The sequence below is a fragment of the Sciurus vulgaris genome (genome assembly GCF_902686455.1).
Source record: "Sciurus vulgaris genome assembly, chromosome: 7".
NCBI classification, from domain to species: domain Eukaryota; kingdom Metazoa; phylum Chordata; class Mammalia; order Rodentia; family Sciuridae; genus Sciurus; species Sciurus vulgaris.
In genome coordinates, this window is record NC_136467.1 from 106,032,679 (window position 1) to 106,051,789 (window position 19,111).

General features: G+C 37.3%; 1 protein-coding gene across 10 annotated transcripts in view; it reads left to right on the forward strand.

Annotated features, from left to right (window-relative positions):
• Window positions 1–19,111, forward strand: part of PKHD1 (PKHD1 ciliary IPT domain containing fibrocystin/polyductin) — a 448,592-nt gene that overhangs the window by 185,257 nt on the left and 244,224 nt on the right. For all 10 annotated transcript variants that reach the window (XM_079147500.1, XM_079147498.1, XM_079147502.1 and 7 more), the window contains 3 exons: window positions 8,623–8,735; window positions 12,332–12,437; window positions 18,426–18,560. In XM_079147500.1, the coding sequence (XP_079003626.1) occupies window positions 8,623–8,735; window positions 12,332–12,437; window positions 18,426–18,560 (354 nt within the window). The remainder of the gene's footprint in view (window positions 1–8,622; window positions 8,736–12,331; window positions 12,438–18,425; window positions 18,561–19,111) is intronic.

The following is a 19,111-nucleotide window of genomic DNA, read 5'->3' on the forward strand; positions in this document are numbered from 1 at the left end:
AGTGTACTTTCTTGGGTAGCATAATCTTAACTACATTGAAATGCCTTGAGGAAGGAAACCCTCGAGGTTGCCCAGCTCATCTTGCTGAGTGAGGCTGTATGCCCTTGCCTAACTGTGTAGGAAGTACATTGTCTCCCAGATGGGTCTCCTGGTCACTGCTGATAGGACAAAGAGTCAAGCTATCTGTAGGTGCAGAGACCCAGAGAACCATCTGAACAGCTGGTAGGTCTCCTGAGCCTTTGTAGACTGACCAGAATGATCCCTGTCAGCAATGAAAAACTGGAGGGGAGGGAAAAGGAAGGTACTAGGGAATGAGATTGGTCAAATTATGTTATGCGTATGTATGAATACGGCATAATGAATCCCACTATTATGTAGAATTATAATGCACCAATTAAAAAAATTAAAAGAAAAATCCAGTTCACAATAAGCTATTTATTACTCAGATGACTTCCATTTGTATTCATTTACTTTCTTCCTTTTATATGTACATTCATAATAAGAAAACACAGTGCATGTGTTTTGATATTGTGGTTTTAGGATAAGCTGGTAATGCAGATTCATTACATATGTTCCTGACATATTCATCTTTGATGACCTTAAAATTTGTCATTCTTCAGTAATCTCTTACAAAGAGTAGTCCAGTTTTAAACAGTTGCTTATTGACTAAATGAGAACATTTCCTGTTATTTCCTCCAAACACTTCTGTCCTTCTCTTGTTATTAGTTTATTAACTTTAGACCCCAGAATAGTGGGAGGCCATTCAGTTTCCTCCTTCCTGGTGACTTTATCCCTCCACTGTCTATACAAGGGGTCAGGGACTTGCTCTTCTAGGACACTGCTTTGTGTCTAAAGAAAGGAGTTGTCCAATAAAAATGTATTGATTATAATGAATTAATGAATGTAGGTATAATTCCAAACCAAAGAATGGGGAAAGAGGAAAGTAAAGAATCAAGTCTAAGATTCAAAAATCATTCTGATGATTCAGAAATGAGAAGTTTAACCAGTTGCAGCATTTAGATCCTGTTGGACTCATCTGTCAATATTAAATCTGGCCAAGTCCAGCCCAGTTATTCAGCCATGACACTGGCTTTCTGTTATGCTGTATCTTCTGTGTTCTATTGTCTGGACTGTGCCATTACTGAAGACATGGGTGATAACTGGGCATAGATGTAAAAACATAAGAATTATGAGCTTCGTTGAACGCTGAGGATCAATGAAGGTCATTTCAATCATTGAGCAAGTGATAAGTTAGTGTTTTTTGAGGGTTTCCTGTCTGCATGATACAGAGAGTAACTTGAAGAATATATGCTAGAACTGTAGCTGTATTGCAAAGGGATAATGAGGCAACATCAATAGTAATACATATATGTGTGTTTGTGTGTATATATGTGTAGTGTGTGGAACAGAAAGAGGAGCTGTTTCATGGGTGATAGTTTTTGTCCAGACGTGTGACTGGGTCAGGGCTGGATTGCCCCTTGAGGAAATGTGCTGGGGCCTGTGTGTCAATGGATTAGTGTGTTTAATTCAAATTATCTTTGTTATTTTAAACTTTTAATTTTTGAAAGAACTTCAGACTCAAGAAAAGTTGCAAAAATATAACAAAGTTTCTGTATGCCCATCACCCAGCTCCCACTAGTGATAGCATAACTACCACCTGGTCATGGAACAATATCAAAATCAGCACATTACACCGGTGTGATACTGTGAACGAAACAAAAGCCTTTATTTAGATGTGAAGAAGGTGGCCTAGTCTTTGTGTCTCAGCAACCATCCCTGCAAGCCTAAACTTTCTCTCTCCATGTGCATAAGTCTGCCCTTCAAATCCCTGACCTGACAGGCAGGAGCAGAGATCTTAAGTCTATGCAATAGTTTGTGGTTTATATTATTCCTCAATTGTCCTGACCAGAGCCTAGGACCTTTCTCTCAGTCACAGCCTGAGGAATTTACCCTGGCTTCCAGTCACTCACCTTCACAGTTCACTCACCTTCTACGCTGCATGGTACAAAGGAATTTCAAGTGCGGTATTTCGTTTTAGTTTACACATCCACAGGTGATCCGCTGTGTCCCTGTGCAGGCTGCAGCTTCTCCAGCTGCAGTTTCTCTGAGAGGCAGATTCTGAGCCCTGTGCCTTCTTACCAGTTTGAACTCACATGCAATATCCTGTTGGAGTCTCCCTCTCCCAGGGATTACTTTGTACACTTCTTCATAGGCTGTTTCTGTGCTTTCCAGAAAACGGAGGCAATTCCTCCACACGTTGCCATGGCTTCTTAACAAACTTCATGCCCAGCCTGCCTTCCCTCAGCATTGGAGTCTGTGGCTCCTGTCACAAGCATTCCTTGTATCTTCCAGAGGCTTCAGCTTGCCAGAAGACGTAACCTAAGGGAACCCGTTCCCATCCCCTCAGGCTGGAAGGTCTTTGCTCTCAGATATAAGGGACAGTTCACGTCCAGAATGTCAGAGTCTTCCATGTTTATATAGGTGTTGGAAATTTCCTCTGAGCACACTCCTGTTTAGGAGAGTCTGTGGAAAAACCCTGAAGAAGAGCCCTTTGGAGACATCCATTTAATTTGAGGGGAATTTGTTCTGGTTTGTAAATCAATTTTGTAAGGAATTCTGTGTTTAAAGGCCCAACTTCAGTTCTCTAGCTCTCCCCACTCAATAGGTAATGCATATTTAAGAGCTGCCTGAAGGGTTAACTCACTTTTTTCTTGTGACTATAGATGCACACCTCAAGGAGCTGGCTTACTTGGGCAGTTAATTTCTCTCTGGAATTTCTCTTGCTTGAATGTCCATAATACATTGACTTCCGCAAAGAATTGATTTCCACACAAAATTCCCTGCTTGCCTTAAACCCTTCCCCGCAAGCCGTTGGCTGTCTGCATAAATATGTAGTTTCCTCATGAATCGTTTGTAGCATACCCAATTGGAATTGAAAGTAAAAGGGCTGGGAAGAAATGTGATCTGACTGTCAATGTGCTTCTTTTATGAAAAAAGTGAGACTTATGGGCTGATAGAGGACCACAGTAGCAACCTCCTGTCCAACTAGCAATGGCCTTGGATGTAATCACTCAGATGTTCCATAAGTGCTAATGGCATTAGGGCAGATGATTCAACAAATCCAGCCATTCACTAAAAATACATGCTTTCTGAACACTGGTGCTGGAAATGGTTATGAATAAAGTTCTAAGCCATGGACTATATTTTTGAAATGTTGAAACTTTCCCCTTCTCATTAAGTCTTGGTAATGAACCGTCATTTCATTGGGAATGAAATAGAAGTGTATGTCCAAGTGAGATAATCAACTTTAGCCTTCAGGGCACAGTTCTCATTGTATACTTTCAGAAAAGGTGGGTTTAAGAATTCTCCCTCTCTGGCATGAGGATCACTGGTGTGAGTGTTGGTACCATCACTTGTGTGATAGGAACATGGACACTCTGCACAGGTTATCTGGAAGGTTGGGGCTTTGCATGTACTCTGAAGGGAAAGATTTTAGTTGTTAATCATGATTAGAAACAATGGCTATGGCATTTCTTGTGTATCTGACAGGTGGAAGAAATATACTGGGCATTTATATTTGCCCATTCAGAGACAGAGATTCTTCCTGGGGCTGAGAATCATTAGTGCATACCTGTTTTGTGCACAGAGAAGAACTAAGAAAACTGATTTCATGTACTTTTGAAATGCGTATTGCCAGATTTTTTGAAATGTGTAATGCCAGATATAAATGCCCTCCTCATTAAGACTTTTTAAAGCATTATTTTTATAATTGATAATATCTTCATGCCTAAGTTGGAAATATGGAATTCCATCAAAATTTAGAGATGGGCTACCGGAAAGTAGGTATGGGTTATTTTCATGACTCCAGTGTAGACTGAAGACTACGGTTTCTCAGTACTGACCGTGTTGACATTAGGGCCAGCTAATCCTTTGTGGTGGGTGCTGTCCTCTGTGCTGCAGTATCCTTGGTCTCTACTCACTGCCAATAGCATTTTTCTCTACCCCCTGAGTTGTGACAGTCAAAAATGTCTCCAGAGAGTTCTAAATGTTCTCTGGGGAGTGAAATTATCTTTGGTTGGCAAGTCCTGCAATAAACTAAGATCATTGAAGGCTTAGAGATGACCCTGAATCCCTGAAGTCATGTTAGCATCTTGAATAATAATTCAACTTGATATTCTTGAATCCCCAAGGCCGCTTTTGCTGAGTACCACGTGGTGAGACATGCAATGAGCACTGTGAATGACCTCGGGAAAATGGAGAAGTGCTCAGAGTCCAAAATAAAGAAGTGCAGTAGCGAAGGGGCCAACTAGTCCACAAAGGAAAAACCATTCTGCATCTGAGTAAAAAGCATGAAGAATGGCTCCCATTTTACAAATACCCAGGAGAGGAGAGCCTCGGGGCCCACAATGAACAAGCTGAGGTTCAGTAGCAGCATGATGTTTGTGTTGACATGAACTGGCTCCCCTGACATGGCCACCTGCTCTTCTGGCTTCCAGCCTCAGGATGAGCTGTGGCCCTGCCTCATACTCCCCCAGAGCTTGAAGGCCTCCTGGAATTGGGGTGTTAGTCCCTCTCTCATAGGATTCAGGGAGCTGAGGATGGCCGGTTTAAAAATAGTGTGTTTCATGAGAGTTTGGTGGTGCATACCTATAATCCCAGCTGCTCGAGAGGCTAAGTAAAGAAGATCACAGATTTGAGGCCTGCGTATTAAGCTTAGTGAGACCTAAATAAATAAGTAAATAAATAAATAGGACTGGCAATGCAGCTCAGGGATAGAGTGTTTGCCTTGCATGTTGGAGGCCTGGGCTTTAGTCCCCAGAATCCTGCCCAAAATGGAAAAAATAAACATAATAAAACTATTTAAGGTTTTTTCCCATGAGGACTTAGACTTGGCTATGTGTACTTGTGTGTGTATGTGTGTGTGTGTGTGTGTGTGTGTGTGTGCATGTGTGTGTGTATGTGTTCCTAGTGGAATGTGTGCCACATCCAGAGAGAAGTAGGGTCTTTAAGCTCCCCTTCTGTCAAGGTGCTGCTGTATGGTGACTGCCAGTGGGTCATTCAAGGTCAAAGGCGGCACCTTTAATAAGACCTAAAGTTGTCCTTTCATTTATGTGTTAAAGTCAGTAAAATATTACTTTACAAAGACTGAAACTGATGAAATGAACCTACTCCGCCTAAGGAAAATAAATAGAGGACAGCTATAAGTAAAAGGGAATGAGGACATATGGAGAAAGTGAGTTCTGGAATCCCAGTATTATATGCATCAAAATGTCACACCTTTCCTTGCCTACCACTGGGAAATGTCTTACATCCTTGTCCATCTTTCTCTTTCTGCATTCTGAGCTAAGCATGTTTCTTTTCCATGTGATGAACATGGAAGGGATTTTATCTTACCTGGATTTTTGGTGTGAAAAGAGAAACTACTTAGCTAAATTTGACCTGAAAAATGTTCTCTGATTTTGGAGAAATCTGCACTTATATAGCAATATTACTTACCCTCGTCCTGTTCACCAGGTCACCTGTGCCTGAAGGGCTTACTTACTATCTTTACAGTGAGAATAGATATACTTCAAAGAATTGGCTTACTTGTACCATTCATTTTTCTTCCTTAAATGCCCACAATACACCAATTTCTGCAAAGAACATATTCCATATGCTCTGCTCATGATTGGGAGGCCACAACAAATGCCCCTTCTTCCCAAGCTGGTCATGGGACTCTGCTTTCTGCTCTGCTGTGTGTATTATTTTTTGCTTTCATCCTACTGTTTGGCATCCTGTTTCCAGATCCTGTCTTCAATCCTCTACCCTTGACCACTATTTCCATTATTTCCCGACTTGACTTGGAGGGAGTTGGTTTGGTAATTATTTACTCCCTGACTTTGGGGAAGTTACCCAGCATTCCTAGGTGTCAGTTTCTTTGTTGTGACACTTGTAATCATAATATATAACTCACAGAATTGTGAAAATCAATGAGACACTTGAATCTGGCACCTGCACTGAAACAGCTTCTCTATAATCTTTATGGTAATCATTATTATTATACTTTATAATAACTTTCTTTTAGAAAATATAAAATACATCTGAGCAATAGAATTGAATTGTACCTAAATGTAACTTGCACTGAGTTGTACATTCCTTTTGCTTGGGGTCTAGTAACTGATTCCCACCCTGATTTTCTAGGTCTTTTTCCTCCTTCAGTTTTCAGCAGTGATTTCTATTTGTTGTGGGTTTCTGAAACAACTCATGGCAAATTCACCAAGAAGTGGTCTTTCCAGGGTCTCTCTCCTCTTTGAACATATTATAGGATGGGTAACTACACAGTATGTTGTTATTCTCTTAGTCACCACTAGGAAAGTTGTTCTCAAAATGGGGTCAAAGATCACATGCATCATAACCATCAGAACATCTTGTGCTCAAGAGTGCACCTGTGTCTCTGTTTCTTCATCATGCTACCACCTGCTAAGCTGGAATATCTGGTGATAGGGCTTAGAAATCTGTCCCTTATGTATCCTCAGGTTAGGGTTCCCAGAGAACATACAACATATCTGACCAAACTTAAATTCTAGATATGCAGCAAACAAGTTTTTAATATATGTATGTTCTGTACTGTATTTATATTAAAAAAAAATTTAATCTGGAATTCAAATTTCTCTGGGCATTCTGTGGTTTGTTTGCTAAATCTGACAATTCAACCCTGTTAGACACTAAAGTTTAAGAAGTGGTTCTAGACAGGTATGATGGTGCATACCTATAATCCTAGCAGCTTGGGAGACTGAGGCAGGAAGATGGCTAGTTCAAAGCCAGTCTCAGCAATTTAACAAAGAGAGGCCCTAAGCAACTCTGTGAGACCCTGTCTCTAAGTAAAATATGAAAAAGGGCTGGGGATGTGTTTTAGTGATTAAGCACCCTTGGGTTCAATCCCCAGTACCAAAAAAAAAAAAAAAAAAAAAAAAAAAAAAAAAAATGTGGCTTTAGGATGATGTGCATAGTGTACAGTGTAGACCTGGCTGAGTCCAGCACAGAGGCCAAAATTGAATAAGTATTGTACACAGGAAGGTGTTTCATGCCTTGCTGGGTAGCTTAGTGTTACAATTTTCCCTTCTTCCCATTTTCTTTTCTGTGCCCAGATCCATGTTCAAGATGAGTGCTACAAGTTGTGCAGTGTTTGCTTCTCTGAGACTGGGTTACTACGGGGAGGATACCCTGGGTGCTCTTTGTCCCACACCACCCCAGCCATGTCAAACTCTGAAAAGGTCAGGATGAACCATATGGGAGTCTTTGAGACCCAGTTTATTAGGGTAGAACAATTGAAGCCTGTAGCAGACTGATTGGATTCCCTCTGTAGGTATGGACATCTAGGCCTAGGACAGGCTCTCAGACTGGAGAGCAGATGCACATAGCGACATAGGAAGCAGTCCAGCAGCTGTTCATCAGCTTCATTCTTCCCAGCCACAGTGCTGCCTTAGTGCAGCAGTCTGATGAGGTTCTGGTTTTTAATCAGAGTTCTGTCTCCCTGTTGGTGGGAAGAGGAAGGAAGGGATGGGCTCTTCTGAGATGTGAACATGTGCCACTTGTCGGGGGGCAGTTGACTCAGATGCAATACAGGAAAGGATAAATAGAAACTTCCATGGAGCAGCCAACATGCCAGTTATTTTACTGCCTGGAGTTTAGAGGTTGCAAATTCAAAAGCCTACAGGGTCTAAGCAGGTGTCCTAAATATATAAAGCCAGAAGGATGTGGAGTACAGAAAGATAATCCATGGCCCAAGAAGGGAGGTCCTTCTTATCTCCAGCTGGTCCTGGGCCACCCGACAGGAATTTGGACTCAGAAAGGCTAAAAGTCTGAATTTTTATATTGTCTCTTGATTTTAAAATGTTGGAAACAAAATAAAAAATTTTGGAAACATTGGGTAAGCCAAGTAAAATACATCTGTTTACACTATCAGACCCTTTAGAAAGTTAATTTTCTTAGCTGTCTTACAGTGTGTTACATAGCTACAAACATATTAGAGAAACATTAGAATTTGTAAAAAGTATCTCATTGTGTTTAGTTTGAGCTGAATTAAGATTTCCAAACTCATATAGTCCAATAGAGAATTTAGATTTTATATGAAAATATAAAAGATATTATTTCCATAGTAAATCCTATAAAGAAATATTAAAATGGTTTAATAATTTAAGCAGCACAAGAGAGCATTGAGGAGATTTGGCTTGCCCTTGAACTCAGCCACTATGTCGCAGAACTCAAGGATGGCTAGCTCAGTCATGTGGTCTTCCGCCCAGAACCAAATCATTGTCTGTGTATCCTTGCATATACCATAGAGCAGAGGCTCAGGTTAGGTGCCATGTGTAACCTTCTCACTGTACAAGCTTCAAAGGAGGAAAAACAGGAGATGGTAGTTATTGAGGTGGGCAAATTACAGTCTAGGTGAGCTGCCTGGAGGAAAGAGAATGAGAGGGATTTTGATCCTGGAAGGGAAAAGTAAATACATGAGCGTTTCAGGATACTGAAACAAAGTGTTTAAAAAGCAGAATAATTGCAAACAAGATTGTTTCTTTTTCAGCAACCTCAGCATACATGGAATATCTTTCATTTTTTTAAAATTATTCATAATTTCTCTAGGGGAACAGAGTGTGTGCTGCTGGCTCTGGCTACTTTTTTCATCTTGTGACCAGCCAAATGTGGAACGCTCCACTCCTCTCATTCACTGGGAACATAGCACATTCTTGTACAAGGTAACTTTGGGAAAATTCAGTTGTGTAAGGCTTGGGATTTAGCATTTTTCTTTGGAACATTCATAATGAGGAAAAAACTTGACATTTTTGTGTGATATTTGGTGATGCTGAAACTGGAGTTTCAAAAGAGTTGAGACTATATTCCCTGTTTCTGTTGACGGATGGGGTTTGTGTAGTCTGTAGGCCTCACCAACTTCTGTCTGGGTTCTTGTCTCACAAATTTGAAGAATAAAATCCATGTACAATAATAGAAGGGAAGAGTAAATGGAGTAGGATTTATTTAGGTGAGAAGCTATAGGTGTTGATAACAGAAAACCCCTATTGGTGTGCTAGCCAGAGGGCCTGTATGATTTTTGGTTATGTTCATTGACCAAAATTTATGTTAAACAGGAATTAAGAAAGCACCAAAGCCATTGGTCAAAATCTATGTTAAACATATATTGAAAACGTGTTAAGGCTTTTGGCTTGGTCCTTTAGCCTTTGAGTTTTAAGGCTATCTAGTAACTCCTCTCTGGGTTCATCCCTACCTTCCATTTTCCCTTTGGGACAAAGGGTTTGGCTGAAATGTTCCCACAGGTAAGCCTCCTGGTCTTTACTTATGAAGAAGACCTTGATGGGGTCCACTACCCTGATTGCCTGACCATTATCTTTTCTTATTTAATGTTACCAATTAATTTTTTTAAACCACATTATTGAAGGGTGATTGCTATACAAAAGCTGTGTACATTCAGTGCATACAACTTGATAAATTTGGAGATAAGTAAACATCCATGAAACCAATGTCAAATCTATGCTATAAGCATATTCATTACCTCTAACAGTTCTGTATGATCTTATCAAGCATAGAATCCTCTAGGTTTATCTACATTGCCACAAATAGAGGAATTCTTTTCTTTTTAAAAGCCGAATAATATTCTACCATGAGCATATACCACATTTTATCTGTTCGTTCATCTGTTGATGGACACTTGCTTGTCTTGGCTACTGTAATTGTGTTGTAAGCATTTTAGATCATGAGAATGTGGTGGTAAAGGGAAAGAAAGTCACTTGAGAAGGCAGCAGGACAGACTGCACCTGTTGTACCTAGAGAGAATTCTACAGAGAGAGCAATCAAACTTCCAAGAAATTGAAGCATCTGGCAGTGCAAAGATCTTGGGAAGCTTGTGAGTCTGACTCAGGATCCCAGTGGAGAGAAAAGTCTTGGAGAAAAGGCTCTATCAGTGACTTGCTCTTCTTCCTTCAAAGTCTTAGTTATGTAGAAGTAAAGGGCTTCTGCTAAGAGCAAGCGCTTGGGAAACAGGTGGGGGGAGAATTTGAGAAACATGAAAAATGCTGACTTGAGAATCAGATACTGATTGAAATCCCCTAACACTATTTTTATTTTTTGAGACAGATACCTTATTTGTAAAATAACTACAAATCTACATTGAAAGTTTGATGTGAAAATTAGAAATGGTTTATATGATACATTGAGGAGAGCACATGGAATGTAATAGCAACTCAATACTTGATACCTATAATAATTATGAAAATAATTTTAGTAATGTAACTATGATGGAAAAGATGATAAGAAGAGTATGGATTACGAACAATTGCTAAGCAGTGTGGAGGTGTCAGTTGAGGCTGGGAGTAATTCATGCTGATGAAATTATTATGACCTTGATGATTTTATCCAGCAGTTCTCAGCATTTCTGAAATGTGAGAAAAGAAAGTTTCCAAACCAGGGTACAGTGGTGGTCAGGCCTTCCAGAAAGAACAAAAGGCGAAAGGCTTATAAGGGACGGTGTCCACTCACCTATGAAGGCTGACTTCAGAGATGTTGATAGAACAGTAAGGAACCTGCAATCTGTGTTCTGTTAAGATGCAAGTCCCGGAGGGCTACAGATTAGAAAGAGTGAGGAATGAGCAGTGACAGAGAGGAGAGTCACAGGCTTAGGGACCTCCATCACTTTTATGTCTGATGAAGAGTTAATGTCCAGAATATATAACCAGAATATATAAGGCAAATCCCTCACTGGCAAAAAAAAAAAAAAAAAAAAAAAAAAAAAAAAAAAAAAAAGGAGGAATAGGACTAAAAAGACATTTTTTTCAAAAGAAGATCAACAAATATATGAGAAAAATTCTTGAAGTCACTAATCATCAGGGAAAGGCAAATCAAAATCACACTATGATATCCCTTCATAACTGTTAGAAGAGATATACTCAGAAAGACAAAAGATAAGTATCAGAGAGGATGTGGAGAAAAGAAAAACTTGTACAGTATCAGTGGTAATATAATGTAGTGTGGATAACAGTCTGAAGATCCCTCAAAAAATTAAAAATGGAACAACCATGTGATGTAGCAATTTCACTACTGGGTATGAATTTAAAAAAAATGAAATCAGTCTGTTGAAGAAACTCTGCACTGTCATGTTCATTTTAGCATGATTTATAACAACAAGGAAATGGAATCAACCTATGTCTCTATCAAGTGATGAATAAGGAAAATGTGGTACACTTACACAGAGGAATATTTTAAGCCCTAATGTCAAATCCTGTCATTTGTGACAACATGAATGAAACTGGAAGATGTTTAGTGAAATAAGTCAGGCTCTGAAAGACAAGAATCTCATGATCTTACTTATATGTGGAATCTAAAAAGTTTATCTCATTTAAATTGAGAGTGGAAAAGAGGTTAGCAGAGTCCAAGGAAAGTAGGAGGGTGTAGGATGAAGTACCACGTTACAGTGAGGAGAAATAAATTCTGGTGTTCTGTAACACGGTAGACTGACTGTGTTGGGGGATTCTTGCACAGAGAGGCAGGACACCAGGGCTTTTAGCAGAAAGTGGTGTTTATTGATGCTGCCCTGGCCCAGTGGATTTGTATCTAAAGTCTGAGCCCCAAGCTCAGTGGGGCATTGCCATATACACCCTGTGTTAGTCTCCCCCTACATGTTAGCCTCATGGCCTCCCCTATATGGTAACATACATTCTGATTGGGTATTCTTTGCTGTAGAGTTGCAACAGAATTGTGATGGAGTTATCACATAGGTACTGACTGTGCCATGTCACCTTCCTTTTGTTCTGGAAGAGATAATGATAATGTTAATATATATTTCAAAAACTTTTGAAGAAAAGATTTTGCATATTCTCACCACAAAGAAATTATATTTGAGGGGATAGGTATACTTACCCTAAATAAACATTACATAATGTGTACACAAATAGAAGAATCACATGGTACTCTGTAGATATGTACAATTATTATGTTTCAATAATCCCAGAGACTTAGGAGGATGAGGCAGGAGGATCTCAAGTTCAAGGCCAGCCTCAGCAACTTAACAATACCCTAAGCAATTTAGCAAGACCCTGTCTCAAAATAACAAAGAAAAAGGGCTGGGGAAATGGTTAGTGATTGAGTGCTCCTAGGTTCAATTCCTGGTACCAAAACAAACAAACAAAAACAACAACAAAAAATGAACAAAGAAAAACCAAACAATTATTATGTTTCAATTTAAAAAACCAAATACTTAAAAACTTTTGTAATCCTAATGTGAAAAGATGGGAAGTTAGAAAATAGCAATTGGCTTAGTTTTATTCTTTGTTTCACTTTATAGGTATGGTCTCTTTGTATATCCTAAATTTCAACCACCTTGGGACAATGATTCTGGCCCCACTGTGCTACAAAACTTCATGGTTTGGGGAAGTGGGGGTGGTGTCCAGGTAAGTTTCATTAGCTTTTTGTAAAATTAAGGCTGTTGCTTGTCTTATCCTGACAGTTTATTATATAATTCTAATAAGGGGATGATTTGTGGATGAGGGTGGCATTGACATATAAGGACAGCTTTGAAAGAGCATCAGAGGTGTGTGTGGAATAGTTGAATGAACAAAGTCCTTGTCAGTGATCTAGGGTCAGGTCATTTCCTCTATGGGACTTTTCAGTAGCCCCAGCAGAGAACAGGATTATGGGGACTTAATAATCAGGATGGATCAGGGATTGCAGAGGTCCATCCATTCTTCCTTTCCCATACCTACTTACAGATAATAAATCAAGGTACAGAATGTAAAGGAACTTGTCAAATACCACATACTTGCATAGTAGTACAACCAGGGGCACAGTCCAAATACAGCGTTACCACACTGGAAACTCTAATATCCTGAATAATTCATACTCCAATCTTAGGAAGAAGCATGGCTCTTCATGGGAACACAATTCCAGCTCAAGCATTCATCCCTACTTTAATTAATAAGCTAAATTTTCTTCTATTTTTCTTCAAAAGGAAAAAAAAAATTCATGTTTAATCATTTATGTTTAATGATCACAATGATTTTCTTAAGAGGACACTCTGTGTGTATAGCAACAAATAAACTTATCTAGGGTCACATTAATGCTGTATGAATTACATACATTTGGTCTCTGTGACTTAGAAATCTGAAGCTTAAGATACATAAATGCAAAACAATGTTTATGGAGTGTTCATGAAATAGAATAAAATCATATAATCATGTCACAATTAAAAGTCAAACATTTATATATCCAAAAGAAGAATACACTTGTAAATAAGGAAAGCTCAAAAATAAATGATTAGTATGAATAACAGGAAGATGACTACTTGCTTTGTAGTTTGTTTTCATTTAATTTTCTAAAACACTTTTGTCTCCCATAAAGGATGACAAGTCCACAAGATGCACAGGCTTACAGTCTGTGCTGCAGCTAGAATAGCCTTGTCTTGAGGACATTTCCAATGAAACGAGACCATTCAAAGATGTTTACGAAGCCAATTTTATTTAATGTTTTAGGTTCTGCAGTCAGGAATTCTAATCCTGTGAAAGAAAAAAACATAGACCCATACAGATTGAGCTCTTGTGCACTCAAGTCGAAGTCAAAAAGTTCAAATAATGAGGAGATCTTTGGAACTTCACTCTTATGAGGAAGAATAAAGGAAACCAAATAAAAAGTGTGATGGTAGGGGATTTAGAAAGTAACCATCTCCGAAATAATCCTGAGAGAAGAATAAAGAAGATTCATTCTTCCCCATTTCATAACTTACTACAAAGCAATGATAATCAAGACAGACAAGGGCACCAAGGGTAGATAAACTGAGCAATGGAACAGAGTTGATTGTCTAGAAATAAGCCCATAGATTTGTGATCAAACGAGTTTTGATGAAGGATGTCAAGACCACTCAATGAGGACAGTTAAGAGTCTTTTCAACAAATGATGTTTGGACAGCTAGTGAGCCTCATGCAATAGAATGAAGTAGACTCCTTCTTTGTACTGTTTACAATTAGCTCAAAAATGAATCAAGGACCTAAATGTAAGAGCCAAAATGTAACACTTGGAAGAAAATATAGGGTAAATCTTTTTGACTATGGATTTGGCAAGGAATTTTTAGAGACAACACCAAAAGCACAGAACAACAACAACAACAACAGAAAAAAAAAAAAAAAAAAAAAAAAAAAAAAACCAGAAAAATTGGATTTTATCAAATTTAAGAAAAGTTAGTGCCACCATCAATAAAGTAAAAATACAACCTATAGAATAGTAGATTATGTTTGCAAATTTATATCTAATATGAGACTTGCAGATCAAATAAAGATTACAGTTAATTGCTACAACTCAACAACAAAAAGACAAATGACCCAATTAAAAAATAAAAGTAATAATCTGAATAGATAAATTTCCAAACAAGCTGTTTAATAATCACATGAAGATTTTTGTGTGTGTGTGTGTGTGTGATGCTGGGTATTGAACCCAGAGCCTCATGCATGCTAGGCAAACATTCTACCACTGTCCTCTTGTCCCCAGCCCTGCAGGAAGAGATGTTTGACATCACTAGTCATTAGGGAAAGGCAAATCAAAAGCTAAATGAGATACCACCTCATAATGACAAGGGTGGTGAGGATGTGGAGAAATGATCTTAAACCCTTAGAGTGGGAATTTAGAATGATCTAGCCCTTTCAGGAAACATTCTAGAGATTCTCAAATGATTAAATATAAAGTTACCCTATAACCCATCAATTACAGTCCTAGGAATATACCTAAGAAAAATTTTTAAAAAATATGTACAGACAGAATCTTGTAACCAAATGTTTATAGCAGTATCATCATTATTCCTATTAGCCAAAAGACAGAAACAACCCAAATATTCATCAATGGACAGATGGATAAAGTGTGAAATATCCATGCGATGGAAAATTATTCACCCAGGAAAATAAGTGAAGTACTTATACATGCTGTAACATGAGTGGACCTTGAAAACATCATGCTAAATAATAAAAGTCAATCACAGGAAAAAGGAGTCCTATATTATTTTCCCCAATTAAAAGTAAAAAATAGTAAGATATACAAAGATGGGGAGATTAATACTTACTTAGGGGTAGAGGGTGGTAAATACTTAGTGGAAATGGAATAAGGACTGATAGCTAAAAGAGCATGAGCTTTCTTCTTGAACTGAAAACAAGGTTCTAAAGTTGACTGTGGTATGTTTGCCCATATCTGTAAATATTGTTGTGCCACTGAATTGTAAACTAAATTAGGTGAATTGTATGGTCTATGAATTATATTGTAATAGAACCATTTACAAAAAGGTAATATCCTATGTACCTGGCCCTATAAACTCTCAAATGTTCTCATTTCACTTAGTAACTTTGAGAAAATCCTCCCTAACTTCTGCTTCGTTGATAAGATGGGGACAGTAATAATAGATAAAGAATATTTCTTTTGAGTGTTAAATGAATCCCTAAGTACTAAGTTGCAGTGCCATAGGAAAAACAAGTTCTGGGGGCACAGTAGAGTAACTAATAATCATAATGTACTATATATTTCAAAAAATTAGAAGGATATTGAATGTTTTCTGTACACATGCATGAATGATGATAAGTGTCTGAGATAGATATGCTTATCCTAACTCGAACATGACATACTATACATACTATACATATATCACATGACATACTATAAATATGCACAATTTTATGCCTCAGTTAAAACAATGATGATGATGATGGTGGTGATGATGATAACAATAAGTCCCTGAATATAAAGTGCCTAGAAGATCTTCTGAAATGCTTGTGAACCCTAGCTATTATCCTTGTCATTGTCACTAAACAGGATTAGAAAGTAATATACTGATGTTTATAATGATGTCTATGAAAATCATAATAAGAAGTGCCTTTTTTGGGTTGGGGAGATAGCTCAGCTGGTAGAGTGCTTGCCTCGAAAGCACAAGGCCCTGAGTTTGATCCCCAGTACCGCAAAAAAAAAAAAAAAAAAAAAAAAAAAAGAAGTGCCTTTTTATCATCAAAAATACGTTTGTATATACATTTCATAAACTTTCATTATTTATGTCATTTAGACGTGTTATGTATATAGATACTTGAACAGAGAGTATTCCATTGTTAAAATTTCTATTTTTCCCCATTGGATTAATTGCATTTTATTTTTACTAATTAATTTTAATTGACAAAAATGGTACATATATATCATGTACATCAACATGTTTTGAAACATGTATACACTAAAGAATGGCTAAATTGAGCTAAATAACATGAGCATTACCTCACATACTTATTTTTAGTGATGAGTACACTTTAGATCTACTCCCTTATTGATTTCCTAGAATATAATATATTGTTATTAACCATAGTCACCATGTTATATAATCTTTCTCTTAAAAATACTCCTCCTTCCTAACTGAAAATTTTGTACCTATTGATTAACATATTCCTACTGGCCACTCCTCTCCTCCAAACCCCATTCTATTTTGTCTGTGAGTTTGACTTTTTTAGAACCCATATATAAGTGAGAGTATGTAGCATTTGTCTTTCTGTGCCTGACATTTTTTCACTTGCCATTAAATTCTCTTGGTTTATTCATGTTATCACAAAAACGGCAGGATTTCCTTCTTGTTTAAATCTGAGTAGCATCACATTTTCTTTTTCCATTCATTAAGCTGGTAGACACTTAGGTTGCTTCCACATCTTTATTATGAATGGTGTTGCATAATCAGGTGGACGCAGGTGTGTCTTCAATATATTGGTCTTTCGTCCTTTGGATATATATCTAGTGGTGGGATTGCTGGGTCATATGATGGTTCTTGTTTTTACTTTTTTGAGGAAATTTCTCACTGTTTTCCACAATGGTGAACTAATTTATATTCCCTCCATCGGGGTGTAAGGGATCCCTTTTCTCCACTTCCTCACCAACCATTATCTTTCCCCTTCTTGGTGATAGTCATTCTGAAAGGTTTGAAGTGATATTTCATTGTGGTTTTAAGTTGCATTTCCCTGATGAGGGGTGAAGTTGAACAGATATTTTCTATTGTGTGTAAACATGAGGTTGTATCTATTTGATGATATTGTTAAAGGTTTTTAAACATTTTCTCTTTTAATCTTCTTAACTTTGAGGTTATTTTATTTCTTTTGTATATAAAGTTATCTAAGTGGTAAAATACTTGCCAAAGTCTCAAAGTTAAGAATTGTTAAATTTCAAGCAAGTGATTTGACATTTCTATTTCTATGTCAAATAAAAGTTGAGAAAAATACCTTTTTTTTTTTCATCATGTTTCATAAATGTAGAGTAATTCTTTTAGAAGAGGGTAAGTTGAGAGCACACTGTGAAAGTTAAATTGTCTCCAAAAATAGATGCATTTTGCTGTAGTATAGTGATTTCCTTTTTAAATCACATTTCCTAGCAAATGCTAGGTTTTAGCTGGTTTTGAACACAAATGAATGCATTTGCAAAAGGGCATGTTTGTAGATGTCTGTAGTTAGGTAATAACTGTTGGCAGTTTTCAGCTCATACCATACCTCCTTAGTTCAAGTAAACCTGTGCCGTCAAAGAACTATGATTTTATAGAAAATTTATATGTAATGCATAATGGAAAATACAAGTACAAAGACTGACGTGTAGAAGAATGATAGTATGATAAATCAAATCAAGGATACCTTGACCTTAATTAATAAGACACTTCCAGTTAAGTTTGATACTGTTTAGTGCATAATTTATATTTTATTATTATAATTAATAAATTTGTTTTCTTGATTATGTTAATGAATAAAGGGATGACTCTTAGTTTTAGTGCTAGTTCTGGCCTCCACCCTGATTTTAAAGATGGTTGAACCAAGGCCCAGGAAAAGTTAAATATCTTACCTACGACCATTTAGTTAATATAAGACCAATGGGATTCTTTCAACATTATCAAACTCATTTTGTTACTACTTGAGCACACTCAGCCCAGTTGTCATAAATGTATATGTACGTACAATATGTTGACTCCACACACAATGAATCTGTAGCCATGCCTAGTTGCTTATTTTATATTTGCAATCTGCTGACTGTATGAGTTAATACATATTGTATTGAAGAAAGTGCTAAGCACTGGAGTTTTCAGATGCTATGTTTTTCTGCATTAATTATGTGTGTTTTGACCACTGTAGAACTATTTTAAATAGGTGGAAAGTTCACACTGACCTTTTAACATGTTAGTTATTTGAAGAGAAATGGAAAGTACAGAGCTGGTATTAACAAAGGGGACTAGTTAGTGTTGACCTTGTGGCAATGTCTATATGACTATGCATGAATAAAAGTTGCTTAAATATGGCATAGAATGCTTATTTATATTATTCAATAATTAAAGAAGTTTCAGGAATACTGTAAGAAAAACCATGCCTCAGAACTTTGACATAATATTTGCTCTTATTTTATAGATTTTTAGAAGCAGCAATCTTCACCTGAAAAACTTCCAAGTTTATTCATGCAGAGACTTTGGAATTGACATCTTGGAAAGTGATGCAAACACTTCAGTTACTGATAGCTTATTACTTGGTCATTTTAGCCACAAGGTAAGTGCCTTAGTGTGGTTGTTTATAGGTTGTCCATAAAAATGAATCATATGTATGGGGCTCTCTGATCCAAGATGTGTAATTTTAATAGTGTTCTTTAGTGGATCTTATATTTGACTGGTAAAAACTAGAGAAACTTTTCACTTGTAATAGTGATGATATTGATAAGATTAAATTATACACTGAAACTCAGGGTTTGAGTGTTGACTCCATATAAATTGTAACACAATAGCTTGAAGGATTCTTCTTTGATTACAATTCAGGTTTACTATTGATTTCAATATTGAACCTAATAATTTAATTTTGTCTCATCTCACAAGGATTATGGAATAACATAATTCCATGTTGTCTCCCTGTTCTGTGGTTTAACATTTTATTAATAGCGTCCTTACTCCATTTAAGATGCCCACCCAAAAGATACCGAATCAAATAATATAAATTTACAGTTTGTTATAGTACAAGATTCTGTATGTGTTCCTTAGCTCTTGCTTAAGAGTGGGTTCTACATAAAAATTAGACTATAGATGACTTCTCCTTCATTGAGTGGTCAG